Source organism: Lagopus muta, chromosome 28, assembly GCF_023343835.1.
Source record: "Lagopus muta isolate bLagMut1 chromosome 28, bLagMut1 primary, whole genome shotgun sequence".
In the NCBI taxonomy this organism is placed as follows: Eukaryota; Metazoa; Chordata; class Aves; order Galliformes; family Phasianidae; genus Lagopus; species Lagopus muta.
The window spans coordinates 1,597,788-1,619,901 of record NC_064460.1 but is presented as its reverse complement, the minus strand read 5'-3'; the positions used below and the strand labels follow the sequence as shown (position 1 = coordinate 1,619,901).

Genomic DNA, 22,114 nt, shown 5'->3' with positions numbered 1-22,114 from the left:
AGCAAAAGGCTTTAGTGACTTGGCCAGTCCTAAGCAATGGAATAGAAGGAAAATGGACTTGTTGAGCAATTGGTGGATGGTTTGATGGGAAGGGACCACACTCTGGAGAGGAAAATGTCAATGGGGATCAACGCCAGGAAGTAAAAAAGTGTTTCTGAGCACCGAGGTGGCCAAACAGTCAAGTTGGTACTCCAGCTGTGAGTGCCATTTTTTGGACACTAGAATTTCTTTCCTGGCAATCATTTCTTGGGGCTGGTTCCCATTTTTTTGGTGTAGGAAATCCCTGCCTGAGCCATGTAATTGTGATTCTCTGAGTTCTATTAAGTCACATGGAGGTCGGTGCCTCTGTGCATTCGGTTTTGCCTGGGTGTTCAATCATGGCCCCCTTCTCACCACAACCTGAAATTCTCCATACTCATCAGCAATACCCATGGAGTGTATCACTTTAAGCTAATAAAAGCTTAATTGGAAATGCACAATCTTGAGTCGAAAGCACCAACATCAGTCATTGTCCTTAAATGGATATAGCTATAGATACTAAAGAGACGAGAAGGGAAAAATCTATATGTATGTGATGCAGGATATGAGATGGTCAGCACTGAAGCAAGTTGTCCATGAGGCTGGGTGGGTGATGCAGGGCTCCAGCTCAGCTCCACCTTGGCCCTACAGACTCCTCATTCACCTTCTCTTCTCCCCATGCTGCAGGTGATAGGGAGACAGAGCAAGGAGCACTTCCAAAGGCTTGGTAAGAAAGCACTGGGAAGAGGAAACAGCATTTCCTGGCATTGCTCAAGGCTGATTTATGTCCTCCCAAGGATGGTGAGCACTGCATTCCCCAGCTTTAATAGCGGGGGCAGGCTCTGAAGTTCCCTCATCTGGAACACAAATGAAGGAAAGCATCGGGTTTCCCAGGACCACAACCCCACCTCCTTCAGTGGGCAATCCTCCTGCATCCCATACCCTTATATATAGGGCTTGTACCCCCATCATCATCTCTGGACCCAGCAGTGCTACAACGATTGTCTGAAGTCCCTGCAGGCAGGGCCAGTCCTTGCAGCCTCCATGATGTGGGAGCTCCGCTCTGTAGCCTTCACCCGGGCCGTCCTGGCAGAATTTCTAGCGACCTTGGTCTTCATCCTCTTCGGCCTGGGCTCTGCTCTGAACTGGCCCTCAGCTTCCACCCCGAGCATCCTTCAAACTGCGTTGGCTTTTGGCTTGGCCATCGGCACGTTGGTCCAAGCCTTGGGGCACATCAGCGGAGCCCACATCAACCCGGCGGTGACGGTGGCTTGCCTCATCGGCTCCCACGTCTCCTTCCTGCGTGCGGTCTTCTACGTGGTGGCCCAGCTCCTGGGGGCCGTGGCAGGGGCTGCCATCCTGCATGAAATCACCCCAGCCGACTCGCGGGAAGGCTTGGCCATCAACAAGGTGAGGCTGCAGCCCATGGCGGGTGAGAGAAGGAGCTGAGAGGTTTGGGGTGAAGCTTGGGGAAGGCTGAGGGATGTGTAGAAGGGCTTTGGGATCATCAAGGACCTTTGTTAAACATTGGATTGGCAGGGTGAGATGTAGCATGGATTCTACCAGCAGCAGGGATGAACACAGGGCTCCAGACTGGCTCCTCTGCTTTTAGGGACTGAAAACAGAGGTGATCCAGCTGGCTGGAGAGACACCTAGGTAGGAGACAAACCCTCATCTCAGCCTTATCTCAGGCTCTATTGAGGAAGATCTTGATTCTGTGGAGATACAGGTTGGGGAAGGACATGGGTTGGGTTAGGTTGGAAGTGGATGATTCTTAATTTCCCCTCCAACCTCAGCCATTCTATGATTCTGTGACAGAATTCTATGATTCTCTCAGCTCCTCTTGCCCCAGTCCCATCCCTTCTACCACTCTTGGTGTGGGCAGGGGAAGCCTTTTCTCCCCTCTCCATTACATTGTGCCACCACCTATAGAGCATAGCTGTGCTATGAGATTCCATGGCACTGGGGATGATGAGCCTGGATTTTTTTGTCTAAGCTCCAGCTTCTCATCAGATAGCACTGTTCATTTTGCCACATCCCACTGTGGAGGGATGGCCGTCCCAGTTCCACCTGGGACAGAACATAAAAGTGCTCCAGCAATGCCACCAGGCAAAGACACAGCATTCTGCAACCCACAGCACAAGGATCTCCCTTTACAGATGCGAGGAGAATAAAGAAAATGAGGGAACACCAGGAACCACAAAAACTCCCCAGTAGCATCCCAAATCCCCTTCTCACACCATGCACATTGTACACAGAGACTGAAAGAGAAAGTCAGTGTTCACTGTAACTCCCTTCTCCATGGGTAGCAGCAGCTGTGCTTCTGCAGAGGTGTCCATGCCAGCAGCATCATCGTCCAGAACTGGTGAGGAGGAGGAAGGCAGTGTGTTTCAGGAGGAAACGGAGAAATCCTTTCTCTTGCAGAAGTCAGCTGGCACTGCCAGACCCAGCTTCACTGCCAAAGAGATTGAAAGGGTTGAAAAGGAACTGAGGATTAGTCTGAACAAGACTATTTATATCGATAGTAGCTGAGGTTTAATAAGCCCAACAAAGCAGTATGAGTTCCAAGAGACTTTCAAAATGCTGTTTTAAAACACAAAGCACCTGAAAGAAGAGATTTTGATTTTCTTTTCCCCTGTGGGCTGTTCATCATGCAGCTGCTTGCACAGATCATCCTTCAAAAATTAGGGGAATATCAGAGAGAGAAGAGCGAGATCCCACTCTGGGTTTGGGCAGGAGGATGATTGCTGCTGTGCTGTGTCACTGAGCAAAGCGTTCTTGGGATCAGCATTTGGGGGGACACCCAAAGCAGGGGTGACATGGGGCAAGAACAGGTGGAGATGTGGCAGGATGGGCTGAGGGAAGAGAAAGCTGCTGCCAGATCCACCCAGATCCAGATTAAAAACCTTCAAGGATTTGCAAAGTGCCAGAAACCAGAGTTGGAGGAGAGGGTGTGCAACAGGCACAGCTTTGGACCAAGTCAGAGTATTTTTGTAGTCAAAGAGTGGGAAGCAAGATGGGATTATTGTTTTTTTCTGTGCCAAAATATCTCTTTTTTTTTTTTTAAAGCAATTTGTATATTTTTTTTTTTTCCAAAAGGCATTTTGCATTTCAAACAAGAGGCAAAGAGAGAAAAAAATCCTCTGGGGGAAAGAGTGGAAAAAACAATGCCCAAATGAGTGACACAAAAGCGTGTGTCCATCAGATGTTGCCCACTGAGGCACTTCCCATTTTTCCTGGGAAAATTCTCCCCCTCCTCCACAAATCTCACCCGTTTCCTCTGCCTTTCTGGGTTTCCTCTCTAAATCTCCAGTCCAGGCACTGAATTTGCCCATTCCTGAGATGTCTTCTCCCCTTCCAGCTGCACAATGAGACGACGACAGGGCAGGCGGTCACTGTTGAGCTCTTCCTCACCTTCCAGCTCGTCCTCTGCATCTTTGCTTCCACTGATGAACGCCGGGAGGACAATGTGGGGTCTCCTGCACTGTCCATTGGCTTTTCTGTTGCTGTTGGCCATCTCCTTGGAGTGAGTAGAACGGGTTAAAGAGCAGTGCTTGGTGGAGTGTCTCTGTGTTTCTGCCAAGAGGTCTGTAACTCGTGGGGGATTTGTGACTGATGCAGTCAGTACTCATGGTTTTGAAGCGGGTACAGCAGGAAAATTCCACCAAAGCCATAGTACAACCATAGCCTGAGCTGAGCTGTTATTGGTCACGAAAAAAATCCATAACCTGCTGTATCTGCTGCTCCTCAAGTCCCATTGAGAGCTCCCACAGATCCATGGGGTCTTCTATCTTGGAGCAAACGTGTTAGCAACTGTGACTCTCAAGACCGTGACAAACTGTGAATTATGTAGGATGGATAGCCAGGGAAATCCCTCACAGCTAACTTTTGCAGGGAAAAAAACACATTATCCTCCAACACTCCCAGCCTCTCAGGATTAGAACAGCAATGTTTGCATCACATCTTCCATCCTTAATGATATGCAAGCCTGTGTGGCTTGCTGTGGAATTACTTTCCTTCAGTCCTCTGTGGCAAGGAGTAGCAATGTGCTCCAGGAACAGGCACGGCAGAAACGTGTTCCCATTGCAGTATACGTCACCCAACTTGCACCATGCAGACACATCATCTTGCACCAGAGATGCACAAATGGGACTCAGCTGTGTTGACTCAAGTGCTGGAAGCTGGTAGCATTTCTTTTCCTGGAACGGGGTACACTGGGATATGAAACACTGGCTTGGAGGATGAATCATGCTAACAACACACCGGGATATATTAAAATGTGGTAAAAGGGTTTAATGCTAGCACTCAGTGTGGTGTTTCTCTGCAGATCCGTTACACTGGTTGCTCCATGAACCCAGCCAGATCCTTTGCCCCAGCTGTAATCGTTGGAGACTTTAGTGACCATTGGGTAAGAATCGTGCTCTTGGTGTTGGGTCAGTGGGATGGGCCCCCCAGGTTATCAGCATGCTTAGAAAAACAAAAAGCCAACCAGGTCCAGCATCTCAGCACCAGCTTCTGTTTAGAGGAGAGATGTAGAGATTTGCAGAAAGAGGTGGGGCTGCCGGGTGCTTAATTAGCTTATCTAGACAAGGTGAGTTGCAACAGAAAAAGGGGTGTGTTTTGTTGACCATGACTTAACAAAAGAGATAAAACCAATGGAGAATGAACCTCTTCTCACCATCCTGGAGGCCTTTCCTGGTTCCAGTTGGATCCAGGCATGTATTTTCCATCAGCTCTTTTAGGGACACTTCCAGGCATTGCCAGCTCAGCATTGAAGCTGTGGCCATGCTTAGAGGTGTTCGAGCTGAGAGCCTCTTCCTCTCCATAGGATTGTGTAAATGGGTAGGATGACATCTTCACAGCAACCCAAACCACTGTCCTGCTCACAACAGTGCTGTCATAAGTGGAGGTCTTACAGCATTCATTCTCAGAGGAGGAAGAGACAGAAGAAGGTGGGCATGTACATTCAGGCATAACAGCAAGGGAACAGACAAGAGATGGCCAAGTCAAAGAGAGGGCCAGAGCAGATCTGTCTTCTGTATTTGGTCTTAACAGCAAAACAGGGTGAACAGGTCCATAAGATGCCTGTAATGCTCTCAGAGACCCAGAGACCCTCTCCTCTTCATCCTCCAAGCACGGGCAGGCTTATGCTTACCACATTCTTCTCTTTCCTTTTTCCATAGGTCTTCTGGGTGGGCCCCCTGGTTGGGGCAGCGGCCGCATCCATCATCTACAATTACATTCTCTTCCCACAATCCAAAACCTTCTCAGAGAGGCTCGCCATCTTCAAAGGCATGGAGCCAGAGGAGGACTGGGCAGAGCGCGAGGCACGGCGGCGGCAGTCAGTGGAGCTGCACTCCCCACAGACCCTGCCGAGGGGGAGGTCTGAGAAGGTATAGCCGAGCCAACCCAGGGATAGGAGAGGAGCTGAGGGAACCCCGATGTTCCAAACAGTGCTTCACCTCTCTCCTCTCTCTGTTTTTATTTTGCTGGGGTCTCGTGTTGCCTCATCATGGGGAGATGCGCTGCGATGGCCCAACTTTGCCACCCAGCTCTATGTCTGCAGGTTTTCTAACTTTAGAGGAAAGCACCGTTAAAGCAAAGCCACCAGTGCAGCAGCAGGGATGAGCACATGCTGGAGTCCCACCCTCAAGTCCCCCTTGCAGGAGGCAGTGCATGGTGGAGCTCGTTGCCCTTCTCGAGGCGCTGCAGAGAGGTGTTATTACAGGTGTTTGCTGGGTGTGGAGGTTGCCACCCGATGCCTCATTGCTTTTGAACTCTGCTCACCCTTCTCCCACTTCTTCTCGCTGCCCAGCTGTTTGGACACACTGAGAGCATTGCTCCTTGCCACACAGATCTCACAACCTGCAAGTTTTGCTGCTGCAAGGAACCCAAGCACATTTATGACCCACAGTGGAATGCAGATGCTCTTTGCTTTTGCAGACTGGAAGAGTGTCCTCGTGTTCCCTCTGACCCCACTGGGGAGCTCTTGCAACTGCTCCCTCCTGTGATGGTGGAAACCTCCTAATTTTCAGCCCCAGATAATCCACAGCTTGGCTGTTCCTAGACCACTACTGTCCCTCAGCTTCAATGCTTCTTCTTTCTGCCCAGATTTTGCTTTTTTTCCTCCATTCCTATCCCACCCTGATTCGAATGAGTAATACAAAGCATTTCAGATATGAGCTTCTCTGACTCTTGCTTTCACAGATGCACCACACCAATGGCTCTTGACCATCCCATCCTTTCATCAGAACCTGGTTACAGCCACTAGAATAGTCAAAGAATTTGGGTTTGTCTTTGGGACATGCCTTAGCTCTTTTAAGCATTAAATTTAATCTCGTTTCTATTACTCAGCCTCAAAGTTATGCATTTCCCGCATGACATCCTCATGCCTCTTTCTGTTGACGATGTCTCCCTTGCATTGCACCGTCACAGAACATCACCACCTCGTTTGGGATTTTTTCTGCTAAGGTTGCTAATGGAAGTATTCAACAAGATGGGCTCCAATTCCAAACCCTAGAGAAAGTTACTGATTGTTTTCCTTCTCCCACTCTTTTGACTGGAACCACCATCAAATGATGCTCTTCCTCTGTCCGCTGTTCTCTACCTGTACCCATCTCCTCCTCCTCTTGTCCCAGTGGTTCTAGTCCTCCACCTTGGTTGTTCAGCGACAAAGGAGCACTTGAATACTATTTCAAAAATAGTTTGTTTGTTTTTTTAAATAAAATCTGTATCTGTTCTTAGTCTGAGCAATGGGAAATGAAATCGTAGAGTCATAGAATCCTCAGAGTTTTAAGGGGCCACTAAAGGCCATCCAGTTCAACCCCCTTGCAGTGAACAGGGATACCTTCAACTACATCAGGTTGCCCAGGCCCTGGGCACTCATCATTGATCTCCATTCAGACATGGAGCCATTGGCCACCACTCTCAAGATTCAATCTTACAGCCAGTTGTTCATCCATCAAACTGCCCGCCCGTCAAACCCATCTCTTTCCAATTTGGAGAGAAGGATGTTGTGGGTACGGTGCCAAAGACCTCACCAAAGTCCAGATAGATGACATCAGTGTCTCTTCCCTTGTCCATGGATGCAGTGACACCATCATAAAAGGCCACTAAGCTGAAGCCATGCTAGCTCTCTTGTATCACCTCCCTGTCTTCCATGTTCCTTAGCCATATTCCAGGAGAATTTGCTCCAATATGCAGGTTTTTGCTTCACGAAGCTCCTGGACTTCTCCTTTCTGGTTGAGGTACCTGTAGAAGCCTTTCTCATTCTTGGCATCCCTTGGTTCAGTTCAAGCTGGACCTTGGCCTTTCTGACCCCATCCCTACACAGCCTAGCAGCTTCCTTATGCTCTTCCCATGATACCTGTCCCTATTTCTACCAACTGTGCATTTCTTCTTGCTCTCCAGTTTGACCAGCAGGTCCCAGTTCAGCCACGCCGGCCTCTTGCCTTCCTTTCCTGACTTGCTATACCTGGAGATGGAGAGTTCTTGAGTGCTGAGAAAAGCTTCCTTAAAGATCTGCCAGGTTTCCATTCAATCACATTTCCATTCAAACAGAGTGTAAAGTCACGTAAAAATCACCAATTATTCATGTTTAAAATTAGTTCATATTTCTGCTGCTGTTTGAAGGAAAAACATTCTATGTGTTCCAGGGAAACCCAAACACATTTACCCAGAATTTATCCTGCCAATGAACTTCTATAGACAGCACCATACAGCTGATCCATGATTTTTTTTTTCTTCAGTGTTGAAGTTAATTACATGCCCTCAGATCCAACCATTTAATTTATTAGGTACCATGACAATGTTTAAGACACATAAACTGTGAAGAGCCCTACAAATGAGTTTTAGTGTCTAATAACTCACTGTCCTCTTTCAAATAAAGTGCTTTAAATTTACTTCTACCAATGAATTTACACGTGTGTCATTATTCACATTTCACATTTCTGGTCATATAATATATCTGTAGTCATATATGTATTATGCAGCCCAGCTTCAAGCCAACAGCCTATTGATCTGCAAAAATAACAGTGAAAACACAGCCCCCATCTTCCAACTACCGACCCACCAAATAAGGACCATTCCTCCTTGAGCACCTAACTCTGCTCCCATTACTTCCCTGGCTGGATTCAGCTCTTGGCATGCAGTGTTAACATGAAGCAATCTCACTGAACCAGATTTTCAGATGGCTAAAACAGCCTGAGTCCTCTCGAGACAATCAGGCACGCAAATTTTCCCTCTCCATGCAGCTATAATTGTCTTCAATGACACTTCCAAAACTTGCACTGTCAGGAAACCAAGCCAGTCATTCCAGACTTACACCAGTGCTGTTCAAATTAGAGATCTCAGCCACCCAGAGATCAGAGCTGCCACAGACCAACCAAAACCCTCCCTAAGCTGATAACGCTTTTTGTATTAGGCCTCAAGAGGAATGCTTTGGCCCAGGATTCAAAACAACCTGTGCATTCCCACCCATGAATTCATGACTCCCCACGATGAATATCTGCAATGTTCATTGCACCATAAATTAACCTTTATTAGTGTCATCACGGACTTGTGATAAATAATATGACCATGAAATCCAAACATAAATCACTGTACAAAGTGCCTCAGATCTCATTGCTTCCTATGCCCTGCCATCACTTGTGACCACAGACCTTTTCTCCCTCTCCTGTTCTGTTGCTCCACCTGTACACTGTCATCCTGACCAGTTTTGGGGCAGCCATCCTGCAAAGCCTGTTGGCAGTCCTGGAGCTGCTGTGAGAATTTAAGGGCATTTTGGACTTTCCTCGACCGCTTTCCTTGGTTGCCAGATATTCAGCTCAACCCATTTATTTAAGACATCAGTGAAGTGCCAGAGTACAGTAGGTGTTCAGCAGGAAAATGTGATTTCATGTAGATACCAGTTGGACCACCACGTTGCTACCCAGGGGCATGGTGACACTCTGCAACATGATGATCTTAGGATGAGAGGGAATGGCCTGAAGTTGTGCTAGATTAGGTGCAGTTCGGATATTAGGAATAATTTATTCTCCGAAGGAGTGGTGATGCATTGGCACAGGTTGCCCAGGGATGTGGTGAGGTCACCATCCCTAGAGGTGTTCAGGAATGATGAGATGTGGCACTCAGGGACATGGCCAGTGGGCATGGTAGGATGGGCTGGGGTTGGACTGAATGGTTTGGGTGGCCTTTTCCAACCATAATGGTTCTATGATTCTACAAAACCTTTGGCCTGAAGAAGTGGCTGGCAATAGTGGGGGTCCATAGGGAAAGTCAAGTCCTCAGCTAATTCCTACAGTTCCAGAGAGGCCTTTCTCCCAAGACTCTGCCAATGAATCTTGGTATGAGACCAGAAGCTCTGCTTCAAATTTCAGCATGGTTTTCCAGGAACGTGAGGAATCTGAAGATAATCAGACATTTATCCAGAGACCACTCAGTGCAAGCCTTCAGCTCCAGCAGCACATGGTCATGAGTCTCTTTAAGCCCCAGTCAGTGTAAATTATGGGGTGTAACTTCTTAGGGTGAGAGGTTTCTCAGTGCCTCTCGTCTGGGCCTCAGAGGCAGAACGGGGTGAAAATAATTGTTTTCTAACCAACATTTTGCTTGGCAAAGTCCCAAGCTCTTGGAGCCAGGATACAAGAATTTCAGCTTTTAAGAGATTCCAGACTATGCTTTATTATGTTACCTGCTGCATCCTACTTGTTTTGGAGGCTGGTCTTGTTCTTCAGGTCCCTTCTGCCCTGATGCAGCCCAGACTCCTTGCAACCCTACGAGGAGACTATGTGGGCAAAGATGAGGCTTCCATGGCAAATACATTTCAAGAGGAAAACCATCTCACAAATGCAGGTCTGTCTAAATCCCAGTGAGTGGCTACTGGCCTAAGAATGCAAAGTATTTACCTAGATGAGCAGAAATGCAGCCTCCCAATGTCACAGGGGCAGGTGGCTTCACTGGAAAGGGCTAGACCTGAAAATCAGGACACCAGGGTTTCAGGCCCAGCTTTCATCCTGGATGATCTGCAGAGATCTCTTTTCTAATCAGGCTTTGCTTTCCCTACTATACGTGATTATCCCCATGTGTCAATTTAATGATTATTATGATGCAAATTAATTATTAAGGATGCTGGCATTTCCATTGCAGACCAGTACCAAAGTGTTTGCATCCACTTACTTGGGTGCTTTAGAGACTGCCAAGTAATTTCTAAGCGAGGAGCAGAGCAATGCTGTTATTAAGCATTAACACTATTCAGCATTTTGATGGCATCAGCCCAACTTACACACAAGGTCTTGGTTACAAGGTCTGTGACCAGCAAGGGCTGGATGGCAACTTTGCGACCACCTTTGCAAGCCAAAGTGGCACCTGCTGCATGGTTGGATGGCAGCAAGAAAGATGAGGACATCCCAAGAGTAAACCTGGCCTGCAAAGTGCTGTAGCCCATCCCTTCTGCCTGTCCCAAAATCAAGACCCAGAACTGAGTGCAGCTCAACCAACCCCAAAGCTGCCAACGTTGGACACATCCACAGCAAAGGCTCCTACAGCCAATTTTGGGTGTTGGTTGGTGGAGCTCAAGGGCTTTTTGCTCCAAAGCACCAGATCAGGTTGCTGGGGGAAGCCAAAGCCTCCAGGGAAGGAGAAGGTGGAAATGTCACTTGCCTCAGGCCAGCAGAATAATCCCTGGACTTTAAAGCAAGTACGGGCAGATTGTGAGGTAGATTACAGAAATCCTTGAAAGCCTCATCTGAATCTGCCTGCACAAAGACACCACGGTGCAATGAGGCTTTGCCCCAACCCCACCACAGAAAGCAGCAGCCTCAGGAATAGAATGAAAAGCAAAAAGTTTGCTTGCTCTGCTTTGAATTCCCCACCTGGGTTTATTTCATACCTTGCTGCAAGCTCCCAGAGCTGAGCCAGCAAGAAACAGCCTTTCTTTAAAAACAAACCAAGGCAAACTTTCTCCTCCAGCCATCTAATCCCAACTAATCACGGATTCCAGCAGAAGGAGTTGGTTGCTGTTGTGGCTTGCTTGTATTCCTGTGCCAGCTGGAAGGTCCTTGGTCAAAGTATGGAGCCAAGTGAGAGGGCCAGACCAAAAACTGGGCTAGTCTGGATCTCAGCAGCACTTATAGTCCAAACTCAACTCCATGCAAGCTGATAGAATCATAGAATCATAGAATCACCAAGGTTGGAAAAGACCTAAAAGATCATCCAGTCCAACCGTTCACCTATTACCAATAGCTCCCACTAAACCATGTCCATGATCTGCCGGGCTTTGAGGTCTGACACAGAGCTGAACCTGCCAGAAATTGGGGCTGCTGTGGAAAAGATGAATTAATAGAAGCATGGTACAGGTTCAGAAATGCAACCAGCAACCCAGGGACGACAGGGGCTGGCACACGTATCCAGCAATGACACACACACCTCCGTGGGTGAGGCAGAGCTGCAGGGCCCCGGGCAAGGATGAGGCATGGCTGCCTTCCTCCCTTTCAAGCAATGCAAGCAGTGGGTTCAGGTCCCTTTCTGCCTCCTGCACACTGTCCCCAAGGTGCCACCAAGCCATGTGGCCCTGCAATGAATTGGGATAAGCTGGCTGTGCTTTGTTTACTTGCAGATGCCAACAGGAAGAGTGGTTGAAGCCATTCTTCTCTTGATGGCAAAGCCTCCATGTCTCTTTACCTCCTAAACCACTGGGAGAAGTGAGGTATGTGTGGCCCTGGCACGTGGGAGTCCATCTGTCAGCAGGGCCCTGTGCAACGCCTGCTTGCCCAATTCAATTACATTTGACGCATCCAAGACACTTTCAGCTCACACAGGTTCTTTGGAGGGCATATAGAAGGGAAGAGGAAGGAAGCCTTCCCAACACCTCGTGGTCAGACATCAGAGAAGCCGAGCAGGAACACCGTGACAGAGTAACAAAAATCATAAAACCAGGACAACCCTGGAAAGTCTTCAAACAACCATGGGAAAACCCATTTTGCAAGGTCTGTAGTTTGAGAAACATCCTGCATCTCTCTCTGTAGGATTTTCCCCATCATATTCAGCATAATTTCATTACATCCCCTAGTCTGGTGGGAGGACTTTCTTACTTTTGGAGGTTCTTATCCGCAATCTGGGAGGTGAGTTCAAGCTCGGTGCTGCTGGTGTTGAGCTGAAGCCACACTGTCCCCCGAAATCACCAGCCTATATCAATACACAAGGCAAAACTCGGCCACCACACACGGAGAGCTGTGCTATGAGAAAGGTGGGAGGATGAGAGCAAGGTGCATCCAATCCAGGAGGAACCACAGGAGGATGGAAGGGAAGTGGTGAGCAATTACTCCAACTGGAATCTGGCCAGGATACCTTGAAAAACCAGCTTGCAAAACTTTCACCAAAACACGCCAACGGACCAGGTGCTTCTAGGATAACAGAGCTGGTTTTTCACCCGACCAGATCCCCAGGACCAGTAGAACCGGGAGGAAATGATGAGGAGGAATTGTGCTGTAAGGAGCGCTGGATCTGTGTGCTGAGCTCAGGACTCTGGGCCCAGCTGGAGGAAAAGGGCTCCTTTATTTTTGGCTCTGTAGAAGGGAATCCCTCCTGGCTTTGACCCCAAACGGAACTGGCTGCATGCAAGTCTGACTGCACCCAGCAGAAGGCAGCAGTGAATGCAATTTTCCAGCACTTTTTAAATTCAAAGAGGGATTTGAAATGGTTTTTACCAAAAATACACGTGGAGCTTTGACTGCTGTGTGCTGGAGAGTGACTACTTCTGCAGAAGCGCACTGCAGCCTTGGATATTCCCTGCATGGAGAGATCAGTTTGCCTGAGGAAAGCAATATGCAACCAATCAGCTGTGCTGAAGAACAGCAAGGTGAGCAGAGGGGAGCCCTCAAACCCATTTGAAACAAATGTAAATCCTGGCACACAACTGCAAACGAATCAAGAAGTCATTGTGAAGCGTCACCGGAGCCATTTTCTGCCTCCAAACCTCAGCCCCCAGCAGCTCCCTGCCAGCCAAGGACTTCCAGCCAGATGGATTTGGAATGGAGACCAGTGCCGTGTGAACATGAGAAGAGACATGTAAACGTGGCTTGTGTCCATGCAATGCCTGTGGCTTTGTGCTGGCATTCCCATGAGTAAAGTAATTGACTTTGTTGAGCAAGAGCTTGGAAAGCAAAAAGAAAAAAAAGGACCTGAGATGACGGGGTAGGATTCACCCTCCCTGGTATTGGCACGGAGCACCACCGACTGCCAACTCTGGTGAAACCCACACCCGATGCTTATCAGTCTCTGGAAGGAGCAGCAGAGTAGAAAGGCAGCAAAGGGGCTCAGAGACTGAAATCAGCCTTTCTGTTCTTGGGCCATACCATCCCCTCCAGCCCCCATGTGGGCACTCCGGGGAAGCTCCAGTTTGACTGTGTTCCCCAAGCTCTGCCCTTGGGGTGATCACAAAACACTTGCTTTCTGACTCTGAGCTATCTTGACAGCCCGGGAGCAGCTCCAGGTGCTTAACTTTGCTTAACATTTCGTTTCTTATCTAAATTCAATGCACTTGGCCAAGCGTGGGAGCACAGCCCTGGGACAGCTCCTCCAGCCCAACAACAGCAATGGGAGTTTTCAAGCAAAGCTGCAGTGTTCTTTGTGCCACGAGCACATAGAGGAAGGGAATAACAGCTACACCTCAGCTAACAAAACACTCGGCACCTGACAAGAGGTAGTAAAAGGGAAAAGCAGAGGAGGGAGCGCAGCATCGTTATGCAACAGTGTTATCTAACGACCACGGAGACACCCTATAGGGGCTCTTTGTTTGCAGAGGGAAGAAGAAAGAAATACCACCAATATCTGAGTCATTGGTTCACCAAGAGGCTCCGAAGTTATTTTCAGATGGAAACTTTTCCAGTTTCACATGATAATTTGGGAGGACTGGCTAACTCCTCGGCTCCACCCACCGCCTTGTAACACAGCTCCCCGCTGCTGTTGCATATATAGATAGGTATGGCCCTACAACTCGGTGCAGACAGGAGAGCCTGGAGACAGAGGAAACCTAAACTTTCTTCCTTCCCAGCTGCCCTCCACCCACTCCCACCATGAAGAGGGAAATATTAACTTTGGCCTTCGCTCGAGCCGTCTTCGTCGAGTTCATCTCCACTCTCATCTTCGTCTTCATCGGCCTCGGCTCGGCACTGAAGTGGCCATCTGCACTCCCCAGCATCCTGCAGATCTCGCTGGCCTTTGGCCTGGCCATTGGCACACTGGTGCAGGCGTTCGGCCACATCAGTGGTGCCCACATCAACCCCGCTGTGACCATCGCCTTCTTCGTTGGGAATCAGATCTCCTTCCTCCGGACACTCTTCTATGTGATTGCTCAGCTGGTCGGGGCCATCGCCGGGGCTGGCATCCTCTACGGTGTGACACCAGCCAATACCCGTGGCAACCTGGCCATCAATTCGGTAAGTCTCCGACCTGGAGATGATCCACCTGAATGCTCACCTTCTGTGCAATCTTTGCTTCCCTGGCACCGGTGCCGACCTGGAGAGCCAAATCCTTGAGGATGGTTGGTCTTGGCATGCTGTCCCGTAAGCAGAGGGGATGGGAATGAGATTGGAGTAAATGCCGAGGTAGCCAGAGAGCACTGACAGATTTATTGTGTTGTGTGATGGATGGTGTGGTTTTTTTCTCCCTTAATGAGCGCTTCCTTTATCCTAAGGGCCCCAGTGAGTCACCAACACCATTGAGCTGTTCTTGAGCGCAGCCTCTCCACCTGGAGATTAGTGTCAGGAAAGGAGCTGTGCCAGGAGACAGAGGGGGGCAGGGAGCAGAGCCCAGCCAAACCAGTGCAGGCAGTGGGAGCTCAGCAGGACCACGGGGAGCTGGGAATGGGAGTGAATGGAGGGGGTCTGTGGAGAAGAGCTGGAGAATGTGCAATGAGGAGCAATGCATGGGAGGGCACAGAGGGGCTGTGAGGGGCAGGGACTTCTCCTGGCAGAGGAGGGGATGTGGTGAGACCCTGAGACCCTGCAAGAGCAGCAAAGGAAGACAGTGTGTCCCAAAACCTGGGGGCAGTGCTGGGAAACAGCTGAAATGGGAGCAGTGGGATTACTGTTCTGCCTGATCCCGGTCCGGACCCCTCAGAGTAGTACAGACACTGTGCAGAAGATTGGATCACTGGAATAAGGTGCCACAATGCATCCTGCTGCCATGCAATACGTGTCCCAAATCGGTCACCTTGAGGTAAAAGAAAAGAAAAAGGAAAAAAAAAAAAAGCAAAGAAAATAAAACAAGCTCAGATCACCTGGCTTTTTCCATGCCTGACGAGGTTGAGTCCACCTCACAGCAAACATCCCTCATGTATTACCCCAGTGACATTCCCTGTTCCTCTGGCAGTGAGAGACCTTCATCTCAGCCCACCTCTTCCTCCTGTGCCCCCCTGCAGTGGCTGCTCCCCCACCTCTTGGGGAGTTCCTCCACAAAGTGGATGGGGGATGAATCAGGTTAACATGGCTTGCAGTGAGCAAGATGGGGAGAGAAATGCAGGGAAAAAGTGGATTAAGCATGCAGGTGGGAAAACATCAAGTCCTGAGGGAGCAGACTCAAATCCACCGTAAAAGGAGCTGAGAGCCCTCCCAGCCTGGCAGATGGTTAATTATTTTCATTCTCAACGGCTCACAGCTCAACAACAACACAACCCCTGGCCAGGCAGTCGTGGTGGAGATGATTCTCACCTTCCAGTTGGCTGCCTGCATCTTCGCATCCACGGATAACAGGAGGAATGGCAACGTGGGCTCCCCAGCACTGTCTATTGGCCTTTCTGTCGCCGTGGGCCATTTGGTGGGGGTGAGTGTCCAGGGAGGGTGATGGGGCTGGCATTTCTCTACAATGGGACTCCCCAGAATAGTCTCGTGCAGACAGCCCTGGAGGGATTTGCATTAAATAGATCTCATGGGCTCTTTCTCCATACCATGGGGATCCCCACATCTCTGCAACAGAGGGCTGTTTCAGAATTGGGCTAGAAGGGTCCTTAAAGATCGTAGAACCATAGGATGGCTGGGTTGAAAGGGTTCTTAAAGATCACAGAACCATGGAACTATAGAATGGTTGGGTTGGAAGGGATCTCAAATCTCATCTAGTTCCACGTCCCTACTGCAGGTAGGGTAAAGTCACTCATATTTGTTAAGTGACACAGCATCCTGATCCCCATCTCCTTTCCTTACCGACAGATCTACTTCACTGGCTGCTCCATGAACCCAGCACGGTCCTTTGGGCCTGCAGTCGTCGTGAGGAAGTTCAGCTCCACTCACTGGGTGAGCCTCAGCTGCACTCTGGGGTGGGCAGGGTGAGGATCCTCCGGAGCCAGGCATGAGTGACAAAGGGACTGGACAGTAATTCCTATAGGAATATGGGACTGGGAGTTTCAAAGCTGATTCTGGAGCTGAAAGAATAAACTGAGGGAAGTTGTTCATCCCAAACACAGAGGGAAGAGAGGAGGTCAACCCCTGGGACAGAACAGAGATACAAGGATAACCCTTGTTATGGAAAACATCACATAGGGCATCACATGAGGTCAATGCAGCATGCAGAAAAGCCCTGCTCAGGCTTTCCAGTCACCCAGCAGTGCCTGCAGACTCACCATCATCCTTCCAGAGCATCACATCATTGCTCTCAAGGAGCTTGACATCTTCAGTTGAGGGGATTTCAGCACAAGAAGTCCACTGGAAGGGGTATTTGCACCTCTCCCGGGGACAGGAGATGTGGAGTAGTAGTGGATGCTGTGTGATGGCTGCATCTGGTGTGCCAGCCTCCAAGACCCGCTCTCACTCTCTCCCCTATTGCTTTCTAGGTGTTCTGGGTTGGGCCCATCCTTGGGGCTTGCCTGGCTGCTCTGCTGTACTTCTACATCCTTGTCCCCTACTGCATGAACATGTCAGACAGGGTGGCCATCGTCAAGGGCACCTATGAGTCAGAGGAGGAATGGGAAGAACAGAGAGAGGAGAGGAAGAAATCCATGGAGTTGACCCCACCATAGGAGCTAACGGAAAAACGAAGCAGTATTGGAGGAGGAAACTCCACACATGGGCTCATGTGTGCACATGAACACATCCAGCTACAGCAGACTCTTAAGCAAAAGCCTTCTAACTCAAAGGCCATCCGTGACTAAGGAGGAACGGAGCATTGCAGTGTGTGTATATAACCCCTCTACATGAGCATGAGCACTAGCAGCTCTCCCAGCTTTACTGCCGCCAACTGAGCCCAGCAAAGGAGGTTGCCCAGAGCAGCCCTCCGTGGTGACCCCACACCCAACAGCTGCACCCCTTCAAGCCCTTCAAGCTGTCAGATCTGCACAAGTCAGGGATGCCTGAGACCAAGCATTTGGCCCACGCAGGATCTCATCCCGCCTTTGGTGGCCCAGCAGATGGAAGCGCGGTGCAGACACCAGCAGAGAGGAACGACCACTTTGGGCAGGTGGGCACAGCAAGTCCCCCCAGTTCTCTCCCCACCTATGCTGCTCATAGATGCTCTTTCACGCGTTAGTTGGTGCTGGTGCATCCTGTTTATTTGTGGCTGCAGAAAGAATGCAATTATTATTATGTATACATATATATTTTTTTGATTTTGTGTGAGTTCTTTGTAATGTCATCTATTATTTATTGTGAATAAAGGAAATTCAAATCAAACCATGGGTGCAAGTACACTCAGATATTAAATTTTAGGAACAAAAGTGGACTAAATCAGATGCAAAACATCCCAATGAGTGGCACTTGATCCCAAGCCCTGGGGCACCCAATGGCTGAAGCCACATTGGCCATAGGGGAAGCAGAACGTCAAGGGCTGCCTTCCCCTGAGGGCATCTCCCAAAGATTGGAGCTGAAACAGAGGTTGCCTGGAGAGGTTACATCTTCAAATCATGCTAGAAGAAAGCCAGACCTGGGCAGGACCCAGAGGGGGATTTGGCAACGCAGATGTCTTGGACACATGAAGCAGAAAAGCCCATCCCAAGGTCTGGTTTGATCGTATTCTTAGAATCATAGAACTGTTAAGGTTGGATCAACTAGATCAACTAACCCAACTATCCACCTACCACCAGTATTGCCCACTAAATCGTGCTCCTTAGTACCACATCTCCACTCTCATCTTGCTGTGGGTAAAGGAGGGCGATGAGCAGGGTATAAAGGCATTGATCCTGAGAATGGAGGAACAGGCATCAGTGTGGGGTGAGAGCAGACTGTGCCCAGTTCTGGGCATCTTGAAGCCCATCTGGAGGAGGGTGCAGCTGGGAGGAGCCCCGAGCAAAGCTCCTTCCCTGCTTTGACTCAGGCATGGCATTCTGCCATTCCAGTTCTCCCACACAGCTCCATGGATGCCCTGAAAAACTGACCTGCACCACTCCCCGGCCCCCTCGCCGCTGCCAAACACACCCCTTCACCCTGACCTTCACCAAGGGCCCTGCTCTTCCAGTTCTGCCACAACCTTCTGCCAAAGCATCTCAGTTCACCTATCCTGGGCTGCAACACGGCACGCTGCGCTGGCACTGCCCGCTCATTGCATCCACCCTGGGCAGAGCTCGACCACCACAGCCCCTCCATGTGCTGCAGGGATGAGGAGAATGATGCTTGCCTGTGTGTGCACCCCAATACCATTTGCAGCCTGACTGCAATAAGACAGGTTACCCCCAGCTGTATTTTAGCATGCCAAATTGTGTGCCAGCCAGGTGATGGCACTGCGTGAGCCTGAGTAGCAGCACATCCCCATGCTTTGTTTTCCTTTCCCACCTCCACATTCTCTGTAGGAGGGGGAGATGCCAAGCAGGAGGAGAAAAGGAAGGGGAAGAGACTTCAGATCAGTGGCAAGAAGCAAAACCACAGTGACCATGTGAAAGATGAGGCCATGGAAGCACCCAGCGGTCATGGAAGCAGGTTGGCATCCCCAGAGCTGCAGCACACAGCCTCTGAACCCTGAGGATGTAGGGATCATCCCTGTCCATCACTCCTTGCTTCACTGCTCCAGATCCTATCCACCCTTACACTGAAAAGAGACACAGCATTGCTCTGGCAGACCACACACCCCTTCCCATGGTGGGGAAGGGCAGGAGGGGATTTTACCCACTGAGGAGCTGAACCCACAGCAGCACTGCCATGTGATCCCAACAGGGAGAAGAAGCCCAGCCTGGGTGTGAGCCCTCCATGGGATGAATCAGGATTCTGAAGCAGCAGCCCGGTGTCAGAGCTAAAATCACCCAGAGCACAGATGGGAAACACGAGTGGGATGGCCCCACACAGGGCTGGGGGCAGGTGGAAGGGGGGCACTGGAGGTGGAGACCCTTCCCTAGTTCATAGGAGGGACTGGTCTCTGCTAAGGCAGAGGGAATACAGGACATGGGTGATGCCAGCAGCATCCCCTCGCAGGGGAATGCCTCACATCCTTTCCAATGGTCTGTGCTGCATTAAATCTGGGCAGAGGTTGCATTGAATGCATCCAACAGACACCAGGATGGGCTCAGGGCTCATTCCTGGTCCCAAACAGAAACCCTGAGATCCCCCCACCTGCTCTCACCCATCCATGGGAGGAAACAATGCTTTAAAACATACGAAAGATGGATTTTTGTCTGTCCTCCTTCCCCCAGCTCCACCCCCCCCGCCTCCCCCCAGCATTCACAGTCTGTTCCTGTTTTTAATGGGATTATTACACCCAAACACCTTCCAGGGTTTTCTGCACCCCTTTGCAAAAATCTCCATTTCACGGAAAACAACAATTTCAGCAACTTCTTAAGGGCTGGTATAATCCCTGCACGTTTGGAACCAGATTTACCTGTCGTGCCTATTATGGGCTGCGTTACGCAGACGATAACACAACTGTGGCTGTGCCACACTCGTTCCCCAGCTCTGCCAGAAACAGGAATTTCAGTGTCGGGAACAATATCCCCACTCTTACATTGACTGCATCTCCTTATGGCCATGCACGGTGCTTAGCAGTCAGCCAACAGTGGTGGTTTCCATTATCAGCTGTCTGGGTTTTAAGAACACATAGATACACAGTCAGGCAAAACACATAAATACACCCTGACACACCGTTCTTGTCCATATGTGCCGTAATTAAGGGGTGGGAATGGATGCAGATATTTCCTAAATGTACCTACAAGCAATTTTTTCACACTAAGAAGATTATGCAGGTTGTTTCTCATCCTCGAGCATCTCTTCCATTGGTCGGTAGTTACTGCAAAGCTTTCAGGATTTCATGTTTTTCTGGCAGGGAGGAAATACTCAGCCATTTTCACATGTTGTGACAGCTCAAACCTTACGTGTTTATGTGCACCAGCGGCCCTTATTTTGTGCAAAGAAGGTCTGCAGAGACTGTTTGTGAATCACTTGGTGTCCATCAGGCTGCTGAAAGGGCAGGGGTGGACCAAGTGCTTGAGAAACAATGAGATCCAATGGGAATATCTCAAGCAACCAAAGGTTTTCAATGTGTTGCATGGGGCTGAAGCACAGAAGAGGCTGCCATGGGACAGTCCCTGCTCACTCCAACACCACCCAGGTGAAAAGTGCTGATGTTTGGGATTGTGTCCCTTCTGAGAGTGGGCTGCTCTGCAGCCTTCAATGCTTTGCTTACAGCCATGCTTTCCAGCTTCACAGGGAAAGCATAAGGCTGCTTTTCAGCTGGAGAGCAAAGCAGAATGCTGCTGGTTGGAAAGAAGATGATGGATGAAAAAAGGCAGAATGACGCAGCGCTGCAGAGATATTGCAAAACTGAGTGCTGCCAGAAAGTCAGAGCAGCACAGGACAGCAGAGTCCCCTCCAGGAGCAGTGCCACTGCTTTGCTGCAGAGCACAGAGCATCCAGAGACCAAGGTAGGATCTCCACAAACCACCAACAAGCAGAGACATCCTCCCTCTGCATTAGGAGGTACCCAAGGCTCGCAAATAAATAGAAAACTTCCAGTGCATCCTGCAAGGATGGTGCAGAAAACCTGCGTGCAGGCATGGCACAAGCTGGCATGGGTGTTGGCATGAGTCATGGTACAACCCGTACTAGCACCCATCTCCTGCTGGGCACAGAATCCAACCTCCCCTCCCACTCAGCCCCTGCCCAGCCCATGGATGCTGAAGTGCTGCTTTGTTCCGAGACAACAGAGAGCTCACAGCCACCCTTCCTGTTGTCAACAGGCAGCACCCCAGCTCCACAGCCTCCGCCTGAATATCAGATGCTGCCATTTGTGTTTGGGTTGCTGGCCACATACCAGGGTTTGTCTGGGGTTGGACAGAGCTGAGCAAGGAAGCACTTTGAGTCAGGTTGTGGTGGATGTGGGGCACTGGGGCCCTGCTTGGTTCCAGCAGTATGCCTAGTCCTTGTGATTGCATGGGTGGGATGAGGACATGCAGCACTAGCACTGGAAATACAGGTAGATATGAGTACAGCACCTTGAAACTCCTGCAGTTATGGAAAAGATTGGAAGGACTTGTCCAGAGACCAAGTAGGATTGAAATAGATCTTCATGGAGTTGCAGTTCCCATCTCAACACCTCCTACAGCCCAAAGGGCCTCTTCTTGGCAGAGCTTAAAGTTATCAGCGCCATTGTGGGACTGGAGAGGATGGGCTCAGCACACCCCGAAACCCAAAGCAGCACCCATGGGTGCCCAGGGCACCTCCTGCTGCCCTCTGCTGGGATGCACCAAGGAAATGGGAAGCAGCACCTGGAAATCCTCACTTGAACACATGGAAAATCATAATGCTCCCATCACAAAGCTCAGGCAGAGACCTTGTGTGAGAGCAAGGCTTCCTTGCCTGGCATGTGGGAGCACTGCCTGGATCATGGCTGCCTTCCCTGTGCCAGCATTCCTCTTACTCACAACTTTGGCCTCAGCTCCCCATTATATCTCCCACTGCTGCTCCTAATCTCCTTTTTGCCACCAAGCAAAGTCCGGTGATATAATGGGTCCTTGTGTTGCTGGGCGGTGGTGACATCAATAAAATAATGAGTGATAAAGGAAAGAAGGGAAAATAACAAAGCAAACCTCAGCCCCAAGGTCTGTCTGACAAAGAGGCTTTGTTAGGAAAGGTCAGCCCAAAGCCAGGAGGGTTTCCCCAAGCAATGAGGATGCAAAGACTTAGCAAACAAGGAG

At 49.7% G+C, this 22,114-nt stretch overlaps 2 protein-coding genes across 2 annotated transcripts; both read left to right on the top strand.

Moving 5' to 3' along the window:
• The first annotated feature begins 973 nt into the window (after positions 1-973).
• On the top strand, positions 974-7,919 carry AQP2 (aquaporin 2). The gene is made up of 4 exons (XM_048928518.1): positions 974-1,428; positions 3,380-3,544; positions 4,346-4,426; positions 5,202-7,919. The coding sequence occupies exons 1-4, from the start codon at positions 1,063-1,065 to the stop codon at positions 5,415-5,417; spliced, it is 828 nt and encodes a 275-aa protein (XP_048784475.1). The 5' UTR covers positions 974-1,062; the 3' UTR covers positions 5,418-7,919.
• A 5,735-nt stretch (positions 7,920-13,654) lies between these two features.
• Positions 13,655-17,619, top strand: AQP5 (aquaporin 5). Its single transcript, XM_048928524.1, has 4 exons — positions 13,655-14,450; positions 15,670-15,834; positions 16,218-16,301; positions 16,838-17,619. Exons 1-4 carry the CDS (start codon positions 14,088-14,090, stop codon positions 17,021-17,023), a joined length of 798 nt encoding a protein of 265 aa, XP_048784481.1. The 5' UTR covers positions 13,655-14,087; the 3' UTR covers positions 17,024-17,619.
• Positions 17,620-22,114: the final 4,495 nt, after the last annotated feature.

Coding starts and splice junctions, on each gene's coding strand:
- AQP2 (XM_048928518.1), top strand. CDS start 1,063: ATGATGTGGGAGCTCCGCTCTGTAGCCTTCACCCGGGCCGTCCTGGCA. Junction 1,429..3,379: donor AAGGCTTGGCCATCAACAAG/GTGAGGCTGCAG, acceptor CTCCCCTTCCAG/CTGCACAATGAGACGACGAC. Junction 3,545..4,345: donor CTGTTGGCCATCTCCTTGGA/GTGAGTAGAACG, acceptor GTTTCTCTGCAG/ATCCGTTACACTGGTTGCTC.
- AQP5 (XM_048928524.1), top strand. CDS start 14,088: ATGAAGAGGGAAATATTAACTTTGGCCTTCGCTCGAGCCGTCTTCGTC. Junction 14,451..15,669: donor GCAACCTGGCCATCAATTCG/GTAAGTCTCCGA, acceptor AACGGCTCACAG/CTCAACAACAACACAACCCC. Junction 15,835..16,217: donor CCGTGGGCCATTTGGTGGGG/GTGAGTGTCCAG, acceptor CCTTACCGACAG/ATCTACTTCACTGGCTGCTC.